The sequence below is a fragment of the Ailuropoda melanoleuca genome, chromosome 4 (genome assembly GCF_002007445.2).
Source record: "Ailuropoda melanoleuca isolate Jingjing chromosome 4, ASM200744v2, whole genome shotgun sequence".
Taxonomy (NCBI): domain Eukaryota; kingdom Metazoa; phylum Chordata; class Mammalia; order Carnivora; family Ursidae; genus Ailuropoda; species Ailuropoda melanoleuca.
Window position 1 is genome coordinate 6,991,976 of NC_048221.1, and position 17,223 is coordinate 7,009,198.

The following is a 17,223-nucleotide window of genomic DNA, read 5'->3' on the forward strand; positions in this document are numbered from 1 at the left end:
CACAAAAGCCAATCACTGTCCCTTTTTTTCTTCCATAATTTTTGAGCATATAAATGTTATCACACAGCTTTATACATGATTATTACATGTTTAACTAGTTATGTAAGTTTTTAGGATATGAAATTTTAACATACAAATTTTGGAATTCTAGTTTGGATCTAATTATGGATCTTTATTATATAATTTATTTCACTTCTATATTAAAATATTATGTATACATTTTTTTTTATTTAGCTATCTTTCATTTTCTCTCCCTGCATCTAGGGATTTCTTGTTTTTAAATCAGTAAGTAATGTAAGAGTAGCACTATGGTTTCTATAACTGACATTTGCTGGGTACATAAAATTTAAAGTTCTCTTTTTGGGGAGGGAGTGCTTCCCAAAAAAGCAACAGCCCTTATTTTATTTAATTTTTTTTAGTCTCCTGTCTGACCTCGATTATGTTTCCCTTTAAAAAAAAAATTATTTACCTGATAAGCTCCTGGTGGTCCCAAGTGGCCCCTCCTGTGAGCATCACCTTCTCTTTCTAGGGGATCCCTATCAACATTAGAGGGGCTGAGGTTTAAATCCAAGAGAAAAACAATGGCAGCATCCTGCTTTTGTGATAATTTGATTTTCAGCAGGATGCTTTTAGCATGCTGATAGGCACCAGCACTCAAGAGTGCCCAAGTGACACCCAAGACTGACAACCTCATAGGAGCTGAGAAACCTCCTCAAAGGTGCTAGGGAAGCAAAAACAAAATGTTCCTTCCTTCTTTCCCTTTTCATTACACATGTGGCCACCAGTCTCCATGGATGGGATCTTCTTTATCCCACTAGATCAGAGAACAAAGAAGCAAAAGCAAGCATCAACAAAGGGATTTGCCTTTAAAGCAGCATTTAAATTTCTGGAAGCCAGGATTACCCATAGGATGGACCCCCTCCACCTAACTACTGATGACTGAGAGGGGCCTGTCCAAATTTCAAATCAAATGGATGAGTTTTTCCCAAGGGTCACAATTTCCAAGGAACATTCAGTGACAGTTGTTAATGGCATTGGAACTGGCCTGTCAGTGGAACACATACGCACCCCAGACTCATTTGTCCATCAAAGTAGATTTCTCACAAAGAAGGAACAGCACCTGGGACTAAAAGCTTGGCTCCTAAGTCGTCCATTGTGGCTCCTGGCAGCGCTCTATGGTGTTGGCAGGCCAGTGGACCAGTCTTAGCACCCTCACAGCAGTCTTGAGGATAACCATTCTGTGCTTCCCACTTTCCAGGAAGCCTCCACTGTGCCTCTTTTAGTAAATTCCAGTTATCCCCGGATGCTTCCATGACTTCCCATCCAGTAGAACACTTCGTTAATAAAATGTTGACTGGGGACCTCTCATACACCCAATCATAGTAACTATACAAAGCAAGAATCTGGGGTCCATCTCTTACCACAGTTTAGGTTGGAAAACCCCAGAAGAACGTGCAGACACTGCACAAGGCAACACTGGTCAAAGTGCAGGAGCACCAGGAGCCAGCAGTACTCTCGGGCAGGGCTTGCTGTGTGGTACAGTGAGTGAGCAAGCCCAGAGCTGTCCAGAGGCATGCCCCCCACCCCCAGAGAGAGTCACCCTGTGCCAACTGATTTGTGCTGGGGTCCTAAATTATAAAGGTGACTGGGTGATAACACAGACAGGCTAATGCCATTGGAGGTTGATTACTTACAGTTCCAAGAGAACGGGGCACACCAGGTAATGCAGGATCGATTGGGAAGCACCAGGTCAGTCAGGAGGCAGAAAACAGGAGTGAGGGGAAAGCACAGGTCAGAGCTGTGTTGGGGTTTTTTTCAGGAAAGGCAAGGCAGAACTGGGGATAGCTAAATATTGTGGAGCTTGAATAATTCCCGTGGGCTCTGGATCACAGCAGTTGTCCATTACCTAGCCCTAGGTTGATTTAGGACAGGAGAAATACTGGATTATTGTGTGAGTTAAGATAAAGGAGGTGGTTGGAATATGGGCTCTGGAGTGGTTGGTTTGCATATGAAAGGTGAGCTTCCAGAGAAGTTATTTACTATCTTTAAGAATTAGCTAGTCCAGGGGCACCTGGGTGGCTCAGTGGATTAAGTGGCTGCCTTCAGCTCAGGTCATGATCCCAGAGTCCTGGGATCAAGCCCCACATTGGGCTCCCTGGGGGAGCCTGCTTCTCCCTCTCCCTGCCGCTCCCCCACTTGTGTGCTGTCAAATAAATAAAATCCTAAAAGAAAAAAAATTAGATAGTCCTTTGGAGGCAGCCATCCGCTGAAAGGCAAGCCAAGAGGGGCACTTACAAGTACATCTAGGAGCTATGGAGGAGGAAGCAGTCCAACCTAATGCATTTTCTTCTCCGGGGGCACTGCTGGCGGTACCGCCAGCTCTCTGCACCTCACAGGGCCCTCCGCCCAGCCCGATAAAGTGAGCAGACGAGGGTACAAGGCCAAGCAAGTTTATGACATATATTGGATTCGCGTGTGATTGTAGTGACCACAAATACCCAGTTCCTAAAGGGGCAACCTATGGCGAGCCTGTCCGTCATGGTGTTAGTCAGCAAAGTTTGCCCAATACCTTCAGTCTGCTGCAGAGAAACAAGCTCGACACCACTGGGGCTCTGAGAGTCTTGAATTTTTACTGGGTTGGTGAAGATTCCACATACAAATTCTTTTGAGGTTATCCTCATTGATCCATTCCATAAAGCGATCAGAAGAAATCTGACACCCAGTGGATCACTAAACTGGTCCACAAGCACTGGGAGATGGGAGAGCTGACATCGGCAGGCTGCAAGAGCCGTGGCCTTGGAAAGAGTCACAAGTTCCGCCATGTTATTAGTGGTTCTCACCAGGCAGCATGGAGAGGACACAATATTCTCCAGCTCCACTGTTACCGCTAATATAAGTAATGTCTGTAAAATCCCTACCTATTAAAAAATTTAGGTTTAAAAAAAAAAAAGCTAGTCCTGGGAGGGCCAGTCTCTCCAGGCAGCAAGACCCCAAAGATGTTAAAGCAATATAATACATAAAAAATTAAAAGCATGATTAATACAATGGTTAAGCCAATATCCACACACAATGGTTTCCTCTTGGACAGAAGGTGAGTCAAGATGGAAAAGATTCACACGGGTAAGGTAAACTTCCATTTCTTTATCTGGAAGGTGGATACCTATGGACACACTGTTTTGTAGTTTCTTAGCAGCACTTATGCATTTTCACACTATTTTCTGTATGTATGCTAGAATTATAAAATTTAAGAATGGGGGGAAAAAAGGGACGCCTGGGTGGCTCAGTCAGTTAAGCATCTGACTTCTGTTCAGATCATGATCTCAGGTCCTGGGACCAAGCCCTGTGTTGGGCTCTGCACTCAGCAAGGAGTCTGCTTGTCCCTCTCCCTCTCCCCCATTCAAGCTCTGTCTCTCTCAAATATATTTTTAAGAATGGAAAAAAAAATCACAGAACAGCATTAAAATAATGTAACAGAGGTGGGGTGCCTGGCTGGCTCAGTCAGAGAGCATGCAACTCTTGATCTTAGGGTCTTGAGTTTGAGCCCCACGTTGGGGAGTAGAGTTTACTTTTTTTAAAAAAGTAGAAGGAGGAGGGCGCCTGCGTTCAGCTCAGGTCATGATCCCAGGGTCCTGGGATCGAACCCCACATCGGGCTCCCTGCTCCACGGGGTGCCTGCTTCTCCCTACCCGTCTCCCTGCTGCTTCCCCTGCCTGTGCCCTGTCAAATAAATAAAATCTTTTTTAAAATGCTCTTACATTGCCAAATAAAGTTCCAAAGATCTCATATAATTCAATGAAGACATATATATGGGGAAGTCTTTAGATCTGAACCATAATGAAAACACCATTACATGAAATGAGTATAATATTGCAGAAATTTTAGAGTATCTTTAAAAGCAACTCAAACTTTGTAATACAAAACCACCACAGCAAATCACAGTGCCAGGTGCTTTCCCTAAGAACAAGACACACAGGAAGGTGACTGCATTTATGTCATTTATTTCCTACGACCTCCAGCAAGAGTTCTCTTGTATACCGTCAGTGAAGAGCAGTACCTGAAAGCTTCCCCCAGTTCCTCTCATTCACACTTCATTCCTCCAGCGAGTATTTTATGAGCCCCTTAAGGGATGTGTATTTACCAAAAATCATTCCCACATTTTTATATTCATTCAGCTTCTTTCCAGCGTGGAGCAGATGAAGCTGTCGAGTAAGACAGGTACGATGGATACACCATTTCCCATGTCCCTACAACCACTGTCTCTCCAGTGTGGATTATTTTTACTAAAGGTCAAAAGCCAAAAAATAAACACGCGCCCACGCGCAAAGTCATTCTCATGATTTCTAACATTCATAGCATTTTCTCCCTTTGTGAGATTACCAAAGAATGTTAACACACAGGGCCAAGTTTTCCCACATACTTTACCATCATAGGGTTTCTCTTCACTGTGTGTTGTGACTTACTCATTAACACCTAAAAATTTTCAACATTTCTTATATTCCTGAGTCTCCTTGCATATGAAGCAATCAAGAATTTCTAAAAGCTTTCCTGAAGCTTTCCCATGTTTCTTACAAGTCTAGAAATCTCTCCACTATTTTTTTAAAATGTTGAGTTCTTAAAAGATACAAACAAACAAACAAAAAAAAACTGTAGGTCTTCCTGGGTCCTTTACATTTGTAGGGTTTTATACCAGTACGAAGTCTCACATGGATATTAAGGCCTGGGCATTAAGATTTTACCACATTCCTTACATACAGACGATTTACCCCTAGTGTGAGTTTTCATGTTCTATCAAAGCATGTGGTCATGTTTTAAGGCTGTATCTCACTCTGACCTTCACATCACTTTTACAGCAATTTCTTACTTATTTGTAAGTAATCTCTATGCCCAACGTGGGGCTCAGACTCACAACCCTGAGATCAAGAGTTGCCTGCTCTACCAACTGAGCCAGCAAGGCACCCCTGATTTTTACAGGAATATTAGATATGTAAAATTCATGTTAGAGCAACAAAAAGGCTCTTCCACATACCTTAAAACTGGAAGGTTCTCTCAAATGTGAGTTCTTACACATTCCGTAAAGTATGAACAATTACTGCTCTCCCACAGACGTTACATGAATGGGAATTCTGCCCAAGGAAGTTCCTATCACGTAAGGACGAAAAATGAGTAAAGCTTTCCCACACATTATTTACTTTCATAAGGTACTTTATCCAGATGACTTTAGATGTGAATACTAAGGCCTGAAGAACATTTACAGGTTTTTTCACATGCCTTAGTTCTTAAATGTTTAGCAAGTGCTGAAGATTGAGTGAAGGTTTTCCCACATTCCTTACATTCATATGGTTTCTCTCCAGTGTGAGTTCGCATGTGAATATTAAGGCATGTGGAGTATCTAAAGGCTTTCCCACATTCTTTACATTTGTACGGCTTTTCTCCAGTATGTGTTCGCATGTGCATATTAAGATTTGTAGAACGAGCAAAAGCTTTCCCACATTCTTTACACGCATAGGCCTTCTCCCCAGTGTGAGTTCTTAAATGTGTGGTAAGACCTGAAGACTGAGTGAAAGCTTTCCCACATTGCTTGCATTCGTATGGCTTCTCTCCAGTGTGTGTCCTTACATGCTGATTGAGCATTGAAGAATTATTAAAGGCTTTCCCACATTCCTTACATACATAGGGTTTCTCTCCAGTGTGTGTTCGCACATGTAAGACAAGTCCCGAGGAACGAGTGAAAGTTTTCCCACACTCCTTACATAAATACGGCTTTTCTCCACTGTGAATTCGCACGTGTTTTGTAAGGTATGAAGAGTGAATAAAAGCTTTTCCACAATCCTTACATTCATATGGTTTTTCTCCAGTGTGAATTCGCATGTGTAAAATAAGTCCTGTGGATCGAGTAAAGGCTTTCCCACATTCCACGCATATATAGGGCTTTTGTCCACTGTGAATTCTTCTATGATCGGTAAGGTATGAGGAATGAGCGAAGGCTTTCCCACATTCTTTACATTCATACGGTTTTTCTCCAGTGGGGGGTCTCATGTGTACCTTAAGGGATGACTGATTAACAAAAGTTCTCTGACAGTCTTTGCATTCACACACTTTCCCTCGTGTCTGAGTTTGCTTGTGCCCAGTAAGATTTGAAAGCTGACCAAAGGCTTTATCATGCTGAACACTCTCAGAAGTTTTCTCCTGAACAGGGATTTCCTTGAGCAAAGTACAAATAAAGTTCTTTTTAAAGGCTTTTCCATTCTGATTACCCTTAGAAGTTTTCTGTCTACTGTGAGTCATAAATGAGTGCCCACTAAACGCTTTTCCACACAACTTAGAGCCATATTGTTTTGCTCCAGCATTGCTTCTCTCCCGTTAATTAAGGTTTAAATAATAAGTAAAGACTTCTGCACCCTCACTATAATAATTTCTCCCTCATCATTGGGGCGCCTGGGTGGCACAGCGGTTAGGCGTCTGCCTTCAGCTCAGGGCGTGATCCCGGCGTTATGGGATCGAGCCTCACATCAGGCTCCTCTGCTGTGAGCCTGCTTCTTCCTCTCCCACTCCCACTGCTTGTGTTCCCTCTCTCGCTGGCTGTCTCTATCTCTGTCAAATAAATAAATAAAATCTTTAAAAAAAAAAAAAAGAATTTCTCCCTCATCACAACTTTAATGCATTGGAAACATCATCATAATTGAAGTGTTTTTTCCATTTCAGTGTATGGAGTTCCTGCCCTGTTTTTGAGTTATTTTAAGTTGAATAAACAGACTCTGAAGCTAGGACCCTGAATTATACTCTACTTTCACAGAGTATCTCCTGGTAATTATTCATACTAAATCATTTCAAACCTAAATTATTCTGACTAAATCCCAGTGCATCAAGCACTGGACATCTGAGTTATATTATGTGGGTCTCTGAGGAGAAACGGGTTTGAAGTAGGTTTAGAGTGCTCCTCAAATTCTTGATATTCAAAGAATCTCTTCACAGATTCTGCTTTCTTTGGGTAAGTGACATTTACTTCATATCATTCGCATGGATCTTGTACTTCTGGTCCAGATGTGGAAGAAAGGAATTACTTTTGGAGAGCTTACCAACTGTATTCCATTTGATGTTTTTTCCAAAGAAATATCCTGAAGGGGTGTGGAACCTTTGGTTTTGAGCTGCAAATCCAATTCTGAAAAAAAGTAGAAAAATTTAGTTTTGGGGGAAAATCCTGGAATAAAGTGGTGTAAAAGCATACAGCATAGAGAACACCACCACAAAATATGGTGAAGTAGGGAACGCCAGGACTCCTTCCCACCAGAAAACAACTAACAAGCTTACAAAAACTACCAAAATCAACTATTACAGAACTTTGGAATCTAGCCAAAAACTTACAACCGCCAACGGAACACTTATGGAAGAATGCAGCAGCTATAGTTGACCAAGAGCGCGCCGAGGCATTTTAATTACGCACCTACCATCCCCACTCTCCAGATCAGCCGCAGCCAAGCACACAGCAGGATGCATCCCCGAGCAAGTTACAAGCGCTGAAAGGAGCACTGTGGACTCCGTTAAAGAACTGCCGCTGTGTGTTTCCATCTGTCTGGCAGCTTCCTCAAGTATCACTGCTGCAATGGTGTGCCGTTATCTCACCCAACTCCAGAGTTCCCAGGAGCAAGGCAGCATCTCAGACAACGACTGATGAAAGTGTCTAAAGGCAAAGTATCGTCTACAGCAGTCCAAGGAAAGGGAAAGCATTGGCAACAAACAAAAGACAGCCTAAAAAGCCTTAGAAGGAACAGACTGGGAATGTAGATATGTACGTAAATAAAAGCTCGAATGTTTACCAGGGAATTAAGAAGTCCACAAGCACACCCGGGGCTGGATGCATGCTCAGAAAGGCTGGAGAGGACCCAAAGCTTTCACCTCTGGGTGACCTTCAGCCAGGAATGGAAGGCTACAGAAGAGCTGTAGATGGCCTAGCTAAACACTGACAGAGGGGCCCGACACATAGCCAATCAACGAAAACCAAAAGAATATTTTTGGTTTTCTTCGCTCCAGGTATTTAAGGAATTTCTGTCACTCTAAGGTGGCCACTGAACTAACAGAACACAGATTTCAGGGACTGCACTAAAAACAAAGCAGAATATACAAAAACAATTTATAAATGCCACTAAACAAACACCAACAATACACAACAAGCAGCAATAACAAACCCAGGGAGGGGGTGAATCAGATTCTCAAATCGCCACATTATGATGCCTAAAATTTACATTTCCAACTAACACATATGAGGTATGCAAAGGAACAATAAAAAAATTAATACAAATTGTTCCTGAAAGCCAAGGCATCAGACTTACTAATAAGTTTAAGACAATCTGTTTCAACATACCCAAAAAGCTAACAGAAACCATGGACAGAGAACTAAAGGAAATTAGAAGAATTATGTCTCACTTAAGAGATTGTGAAATAAGAAACAGAAATTAAAAAACAGAACCAAATAAAATTCTGGAGCCAAGGGGCACCTGGGTGGCTCAGTCAGTTAAGCGTCTGCCCTCAGCTCAGGTCATGATCCCAGGGTCCTGGGATCAAGCCCCCACATCGGGCTCCCTGCTCAGCAGGGAGCCTGCTTCTCCCTCTCCCTCTGCAACTCCCCCTGCTTTTGCTGTCTCTGTCAAGTAAATAAATAAAATCTTTTTTTAAAAAATTCTGGAGCTGGGGCGCCTGGGTGGCACAGCGGTTAAGCGTCTGCCTTCGGCTCAGGGCGTGATCCCGGCGTCATGGGATCGAGCCCCACATCAGGCTCCTCCGTTATGGGCCTGCTTCTTCCTCTCCCACTCCCCCTGCCTGTGTTCCCTCTCTCACTGGCTGTCTCTATCTCTGTCGAATAAATAAACAAAATCTTTAAAAAAAAAAAAATTCTGGAGCCAAAAAGTACAATATCAGAAATGTGTGGTACAGGCAAAAGGACAGACATATACATGAATAGAAGAGAGAATCCAGAAAAAAACCCACACATCTAGAATCAATATATTCTCAACAATTGCACCATGACCATTCAATGGGGAAAGAATGGTCTCTTCAACACAGTCCTAGGATAACTGGATATTTCTATGCAAAGGAATCAAACTGGACCCCTACTTCACACCATATACACAAATTCACTCAAAACAGATCAAAAACCTAATGTAAAGGCTAAACCCATAAAAGTCTTAGAAGAAAACAAGGGGGTAAATCTTCAGAACCTTGGATTTGACAGTGTCCAATCTTTCTTTCTTAGATACGACATCAAAAGCACCAAAGAAAACAAAGATAAACTGGACCCCACCGCAATTAAAAATGTACATCAGAGAACACTATCAAAAAAGTGAAAGGATAACACCAAAAATGGGAGAAAAAATTTGCAAATCATCCACGTAACACGGGTCCACTATTAGAGTACAGAAGAACTCCTATGCTTCAACCACAACAAAACAAACAACCCAAGGTAAAAAATGGGCAAAGAACTTGAATTGGCATTTCTCCAAAGACACAGAAATGGTCAAAAAGCGTACAGAAAGATGCCCAACACCATTTGTTTTCGGGAAATGCAAATCAAAACGGCAGTAAGATACTACCACATTACTGCTGGGTGGTTACTATTAAAAAAAAAAAAAAGGAAAGGGGCGAGGGAGGAAGAAAGGAGAAGTGATGAAAAGGATGTGGAGGGAATGTCATATGCCGGAGGGAATGTCATATGCCGGAGGGAATGTCATATGGTACAGCTTCTACGTAAAACAGTTTGGTAATCCTGGGGCGCCTGGGTGGCACAGCGGTTAAGTGTCTTCCTTCGGCTCAGGGCGTGATCCTGGCGTTGTGGGATCGAGCCCCACATCAGGCTCCTCTGCTATGAGCCTGCTTCTTCCTCTCCCACTCCCCCTGCTTGTGTTCCCTCTCTCGCTGGCTGTCTCTATCTCTGTCAAATAAATAAATAAAATCTTTAAAAAAAAAAAAAGTTTGGTAATCCTTAACAAGTTAAACATAAAATGACCATATGCCCCCACAATTCTATTTCTAGGTAAGTTACAGTCATGAAATCGAAATGGATACAGAATTCATATCTGTCCAGAATCTACACAGATTCTATCTGATATGTACAGAACAGGCAAACCTGTAGATTAGAAAGTAGATTAGTGGTTGCAGGGAGTGGGGGTAGAGCTGAGGGGAGGCTGACTGCTTAATGGTTAAAGGTTTTCCTTTTCAAGTGATGAAAATATTTTGGAACTAAAAAGAGCTGATGGTAGCACAACACCGTGAACGTACTCAATACCAATAAATCACATTCACTAAAATGGTTAATTTTTGTGTATTCTACCTTTAAAAAAAATATGGCACATATGTATGTCTAAATATGCATGAAACAAGACAAAAGGTTGAAACAAAAGGGAAGGTGGACAACACAGGAGTTTAGCAATGATAAGGGTATGGTGTCAAAATTGTAGGCAATTAACAAAGCTTAATACTCTGGAAAACTAAGGCTGACAGTAAACAAAATACACTGACAGAATCAGGAAAACAAGACAGAATATACTGTAAAATGAGCTATCTGCAAAATAATGAAATTTTCAATTGAGTCAGACACATCTTTCTGGGAGAATAGAAAAAGGTTGAGATCAATGGAAATTTAAAGCTAAACGGAGTTGAAGGTTCCTAAGCAAACTGAGAAACCGAATGGCTTCAGCCTTCTGAGTATACCTTTGAAAGTCTGTCAAGTGGCATTTCCAAATGTACTGCACCTTCACCAGGCTAGCATCGTTCGCCACAAAACCATATTCATGAACTTACCCTGCAGAATTCCTCTCCCTCCTGTCCTCAGCTCTTCTGCTCCTCCCACTGGAGAGTTGAGATCAGGTCCGCATGATTCGTATCCTGCTTACGGAAAAACATATAAAGAGGACCTTGCAAGACATGAGACGAGGCTCTTTGAATAGGAACCAACACTTTAGCTTCAGGGTTTCTGTAGAGGGTGAAGTCCCACTTTACAAACAGCAAAATAATCAACAAAAATTTAAATCGATGCAATAAAACTATTCTAAAAGGAACAAAANAACGAGGCTCTTTGGATAGGATCCAGCTCTTTGGATAGCTTCAGGGTTTCTGTAGAGGGTGAAGTCTCACTTTACAAACAGCAAAATAATCAACAAAAATTTAAATCGATGCAATAAAACTATTCTAAAAGGAACAAAACTGTAAGTACATTCTTTCTGTGCCCTCAAATGACTAGAGAGCTCTAAGACCTGAAAATCATGTCCAGCATCTACACACATTTGAAGTCCTAAGGTTTTCAGTCCCTAGAAAGAATAAAGTCATTTATTATCACAGGGGAATCCTCTAGACAGTAAGGCCCCTGAGGCCAGGGATTATGTCTGTCTTGTTTACCACAGTATTCCCATTTGACAGCAAAGATACTTAAGAAACATTCATTTCAGGGGCGCCTGGGTGGCACAGCGGTTAAGCGTCTGCCTTCGGCTCAGGGCGTGATCCCGGCNACTGTAAGTACATTCTTTCTGTGCCCTCAAATGACTAGAGAGCTCTAAGACCTGAAAATCATGTCCAGCATCTACACACATTTGAAGTCCTAAGGTTTTCAGTCCCTAGAAAGAATAAAGTCATTTATTATCACAGGGGAATCCTCTAGACAGTAAGGCCCCTGAGGCCAGGGATTATGTCTGTCTTGTTTACCACAGTATTCCCATTTGACAGCAAAGATACTTAAGAAACATTCATTTCATAAAGGGCTCAGTGAAGAAATGATGCCAGCCTTACCTAGTATAATGAGATTCTGGTAGTTCTCCAACATCACATCTCTGTAGAGATCTCTCTGTGTTTGATCCAACAAAGTCCACTCCTCCTGGGTAAAGTTCACAGCCACATCCTCGAAGGTCACTAAGTGCTAAACCATCAAATACATGCTGGCTTCAGCTAACCATCATCTTCTCTGAGGGTCTCAGGAAGATGCATGAGGGACTGAGGAAGGTAGACCAGAAGCCTACAATACTCCTGGGCCCTGACATCTTCTCTAGCTACAGATCCTGCCTGGTGATCACAGCCAGTCACATGGACTTACCAGCATCACTGACATGTGACTAAATTTATGTTACCACAACTTGACTGTGGGCTCTTCTTGCTTTATTCGTCCTCTACTTATAAGCTGTAGTTAGCACTGAACACAGTGCAACACTGTAAAATCTACTAACAGATGAATTATTTCCACAGTAACACACACATTCCATGAGATTAGATACCTTCATATCATTCCTCGGTATCTATCATAACACTTTGCAAAACGATAAGCCAACAAGCAAGACTGAGGATCGGAAAGAATTAATGAATACTGAGATAAAAGAATCATACCCAGTGTAATCCCTATATATTCTGAGATGGCATGAGTCCTGAANTGCAAAACGATAAGCCAACAAGCAAGACTGAGGATCGGAAAGAATAATGAATACTGAGATAAAAGAATCATACCCAGTGTAATCCCTATATATTCTGAGATGGCATGAGTCCTGAAGAAATTGACCCGAGACTCATTCCTTAAGCAGGGTCATTAATTGCTGTAAGAAGCCTGGGGACATTACAAGGAGATACGGCCACCTGACAAATAAGCCTGACATTCTGAAGAAAGGTCAGCTTTCCACTTACCTGAGAAGGATCCATCAGTAACCCAGCCACCATCCTTGCCTCCTCAATTTTCCGCTCATGAAGACAGAAAGGGTCCCAAGAAAGATGACCTCAGAAAGAAGAACGCCATGAACTCTGAAGCCAATCCAATTCCAATCATCACATGCCTATAAGCTATTCCACACCATGCATGCAACATACCACAAACGCACTAATTCCATAAACTGGCAAAGTACTCTGAGTTACCTGGAGCAAGAAAATGGTTTTTTGGATCTTGCTATGCGTGAGGAACAGGTTAAATATTCCATCTTAGAGTTACGCAAATTACAGTAGAGAGGCAGAGCTGTTTGACACAACAGATTTCGTGAATATGTTACCCCCTCAACAAGCACACACACCTTTTTGCCTCCCAAATCCCAGGAACCTGACTTAGACACGCTCGGCTCATTTCAGTAGCTCTTATATGGCCCACTGCACGATCACTCAGCCACTGAGCACCGGGTCTGCCATTTGTGAAGGAATCATATGAAAAGAAGCATCAACAAGAACTCACCACACACCTGATTCACATCAACGGCTGCCATCCTGTGAATAGGATAGTGAGAGTTTCCAGAATATTCCCCATTTCTTGCTAAGAAGACCACTTCAGAGAAGCTTTTGAGTTTAAATTAAGAGCTTGACCTCAGGGGCAGCTGGGTGGCTCAGTCGTTAAGCGTCTGCCTTCAGCTCAGGGCGTGATCCCGGTGTTATGGGATCGAGCCCCACATCAGGCTCCTCTGCTGGGAGCCTGCTTCTTCCTCTCCCACTCCCCCTGCTTGTGTTCCCTCTCTCGCTGGCTGTCTCTCTCTGTCAAATAAATAAATAAAATCTTAAAAAAAAAAAAAAGCTTGATCTCAATTTCTCTTTGAATACTGGAGTGTCTGGATAACTGGTTCACAATATCCATCATTAAGCAACAGACATTTTCCCTCAATCATCGAACATCACTCTTTAACCACCTCTGTGTAGATGAAACATGTGACAGCATTAAAAACTCAAACATCCTACCATGCAAATATTAATACCANTTGATCTCAATTTCTCTTTGAATACTGGAGTGTCTGGGTAACTGGTTCACGATATCCATCATTAAGCAACACACATTTTCCCTCAATCATCAAACATCACTCTTTAGCCACCTCTGTGTAGATGAAACATGTGACAGCATTAAAAACTCAAACATCCTACCATGCAAATATTAATACCAACCTCTATTTACTGAGCACTCTTAGTTCTACATACACAAACTCCTCTAGTTGCCCTAATAACCCTCCAGATTGGGTATTAATAACTATCACTTAGTAACTGAGAAAATGGAGCTTCACACAGTATTAATAACTGTCTCAAATCACCCGTTTGGAAAGGTAAGCCAGGCAGACACATACTGGGATGGCAAGAGCCTTATCTCCTGTGGTGGCTGTTATTCCTGACATGACCAGAATTCAGTCCACATCCTCTGCTAGGCATAATGGAGATGAGAAATACAAAAGGTTTTATGAAAGGAGAAGTCGCCCTGAGTCCCCCTTGCTGGAGCTTGCTTGGATTGGAACCTTTGCCTCCTGCTGTCTCTTATTCCTTCATTCAGTCAGCAAATACTTAGTAAGGGCCTTCCTTCTGCCAGGCCAGGTATTCAGCAATGAGGAGGGAACAGCTCTTAGGTATCTCACGGTTCAATCGGGCAATGCAGGTAATAAACAGATAACTGATTATCAGTTGGTGATGAGCGGTATGAAGAATCAATCCCATTAAAGTATAAGGAGTACTGCACATACACAAATACGTTCCTGATGCAGACACAAGGCTAAAGGCAAGATAAAGACAGAATGGGGAAAGAATCACTTCAGAGGGCTGTGGTAACTGATACCTCACTTACTTAAAAAGTAGTGTTCAAATTTTGACCCAAAGACATCCACACTTGAAATACCTAATTTTAGAAAAACTCAAAATACATTTCTCATGTTAGCTACTGCAACAGCATCTAAATCATGTCGTTTTTATTTTAATGTTGAAACTGAAGGCTTTCCATATTCTCTCACAGTTCACCACAAAGACTAGTCTACAAATATACCGTGTATCTTTTCACCTTTTTAAATTACTGATTAGTTCTACTTTTTTCCATCATTCGTTTTATTTTTAGTCATCCTTTCAGTGTATTTTCTTTTACTTCTGCATTTCTTGCTCAACCTTATGATGAAGTAGCATGCTTAGCTCCGTTTCTCGAACTTCTTTTATTAAATTACAGCAAACACACAACTAAGGGAGGCAATCACGAATAAACATTTCAGTGAGGTATTAAGAAACGAACAGCTCCATATAACCATCATTCAGGCTGAGAAATAGAATATATTCAAATCAAGCACCTCAGACATATTCCCTGTCTCTTTTCCAAATCACTCACTCCATGCTTCCCAACTGCAACCACTATCCTGATATTTAACACTCTATATTCTGCCTGTTTTTGAGTTTTAAAGAAAGAGTATCAAACAGCACGCATTCTTTTATGTCTGGCTTCTTTCATTCGGCATTATGTTTGCGACGTTCATCCAAGTTGTTGCATCTGGGCTCCTTCGTTTTGCTAAACAGTATGCCACAAAAAATATATGCCACAGTTCATCCACTCGTCCCTTGATTCACTCTGGGTTATTTCCAATTTAGGGATATTTCAAATAATGTTACAAATAGTGTTTATGTTCATAAACGTAACAGTGGACGTGTGTGTGTATTACTGGTGTGTAAGTTAGTTGATACGCTTTAAAAATGTGTTTCCACTAGCAGTGTAAGCACATCTCAACCCACACTTGGCACCGTCACTCTTTTTAGTTTTACCTGTAGACATTCAGTGTGTGCAGTAGTATTACACTGAGGTTTTCATCTGCAAACCTCCGGTTGCTAATGATATGAAGCACCTTTTCATATATTTGTTGTCCATTTGCATTTTTTTCTTTTATTGAAGAGCCTATCCAAACCTCTTATTCATTTTTCACTTTGGGTATTAATTTGTAGGAGTTATTACATAACTCCTTTGTCGTTACATGTGAGGCAATTAACCAAGTACTAAAGGTCGAATATCATGCCTGCAAATTATTCTAATCTCCTTACTTTCAAAGAGCTCATCATAAACACTTCACTATACACATAGAGATGTAGAAAGAGGTACACTACACATGCAAAATACTAACAATCGATCAATGTGCAACAAGGTNGCCGCCGCTTTTTCCAGACCTCCGAGGAGGAGGTTCCACCTGGATCCGGAGCTGGCTTTCCTCACGGACCCGACCGGAGAGCCGAGCGGAGCGCAGGAGACCGAGTTGGAAGAGGGACAGACGCGGTGGGCGGGGTTTGCCTCCGGGTTCCGGGCCAAGGAAGCTCAGCAAGTGCTTTTCTACAGGTCTTTCTCCTTGTTGGTTCAGCTGCACGTAGCACCATGCATATTTATAAAGATAATCCTGCTGGTCCATAAAATGAACTCCTCGCTCATTCAGTCCTCTTTTTGGATCTTTAGTCTTGTTTGATATAGAATTCTCATTGCACATAACGAACCCATTTAAAATGTACCATACAGTGGCTTTTAGAATAGAGCTGTGTATCCATCACCACAATCAATTTTAGTACGTTTTCATAATCACAAAAGGAAACCCAGTACCCTNTGAGCCAGCCAGATGCCCTAGTATAATATTCTTTTTAACTGATGAATAATATTCCTATCAGTTGGTGGACATATGGATTGTTTTCAGTCTTTGGCCATTGTGAATAATGATATGAAATACTGTCGTACAAGTTTTTATGTGGACATGTTTTCATTTCTTTTAGATACATGCCTGGGACTGGAACGGCTGGGTCATATTGTAACACTATGTTTAAGCTTTAAAGGAACTGCCTGTTTTCCAAAGTGGCTGTACCCCTCTACAATCTCACCTGCAATGTATGAGGGTTCCAATTTCTCAACCTTTACAATATTTAGTGTTGTTTGTTTTTGTTTTTTTTATTTTTTTTATTTTTTTAAAGATTTTATTTATTTATTTGACAGAGACAGAGACAGCCAGCGAGAGAGGGAACACAAGCAGGGGGAGTGGGAGAGGGAGAAGCAGGCTCATAGCCGAGGAGCCTGATGTGGGGCTCGATCCCATAACGCCGGGATCATGCCCTGAGCCGAAGGCAGACGCTCAATCACTGTGCCACCCAGGCGCCCCGGAAAATTCATATTCTTAATTGTTTTTATCCTGAAAAATGAGATAATAACATATATCAAGCTAAAAAACAAAAAAACATAGAAATAGAATATCATTGCAAACCACCATAGAAAGTTATATAGGAACTTAACACTAAGAAGAGCTTCAAGCCTAGATGGATTGGTTTTTGGCTGAGTGGGGGTGGTAACAGCTTTATTGAGACATAATTCACATACAATTCCCCCATTTAAAGTGTACATTCAGTGGTTATTATATTCATAGAGTTGTGAAACCATTACTGCAATCAGTTTTAGAACAACTGTACCACCCCCACTCCCCAACCCACAACCCTAAGCAGCTAATAATCTATTTATTGTCTCTATAG

The 17,223-nt window shown here is 41.7% G+C and overlaps 1 protein-coding gene and 1 pseudogene across 7 annotated transcripts; one reads left to right on the forward strand and one right to left on the reverse strand.

The window, feature by feature from the left end:
* Positions 1–1,981: 1,981 nt before the first annotated feature.
* Positions 1,982–2,891, forward strand: LOC105234346 (annotated as a pseudogene).
* A 1,091-nt stretch (positions 2,892–3,982) lies between these two features.
* Positions 3,983–15,853, reverse strand: ZNF846 (zinc finger protein 846). 7 transcript variants are annotated; one of them, XM_034657728.1, is made up of 8 exons: positions 14,738–15,853; positions 14,022–14,470; positions 13,184–13,476; positions 12,652–12,740; positions 11,773–11,899; positions 10,792–10,878; positions 7,077–7,159; positions 3,983–6,201 (listed from the first exon to the last, which is right to left on the reverse strand). In XM_034657728.1, the coding sequence occupies exons 3-8, from the start codon at positions 13,212–13,214 to the stop codon at positions 5,218–5,220; spliced, it is 1,401 nt and encodes a 466-aa protein (XP_034513619.1). In that variant the 5' UTR covers positions 13,215–13,476; positions 14,022–14,470; positions 14,738–15,853; the 3' UTR covers positions 3,983–5,217. The 7 variants fall into 7 exon arrangements, with proteins under 7 accessions (XP_034513619.1, XP_034513621.1, XP_034513623.1 ...); XM_034657730.1 differs by lacking the exon at positions 14,022–14,470; XM_034657732.1 differs by having other exon boundaries at positions 13,191–13,476; positions 14,022–15,853.
* Positions 15,854–17,223: the final 1,370 nt, after the last annotated feature.

Excerpts from the sequence above, each read along its gene's own strand:
- ZNF846 (XM_034657730.1), bottom strand. The coding sequence starts at position 13,214 with ATGGCAGCCGTTGATGTGAATCAGGTGTGTG. Across the intron at positions 11,900-12,651 it reads TACTGATGGATCCTTCTCAG|CACTTAGTGACCTTCGAGGA; the intron begins GTAAGTGGAAAG and ends TTGATGGTTTAG. Across the intron at positions 10,879-11,772 it reads CCAGAATCTCATTATACTAG|CAGGATACGAATCATGCGGA; the intron begins GTAAGGCTGGCA and ends TTTTTCCGTAAG.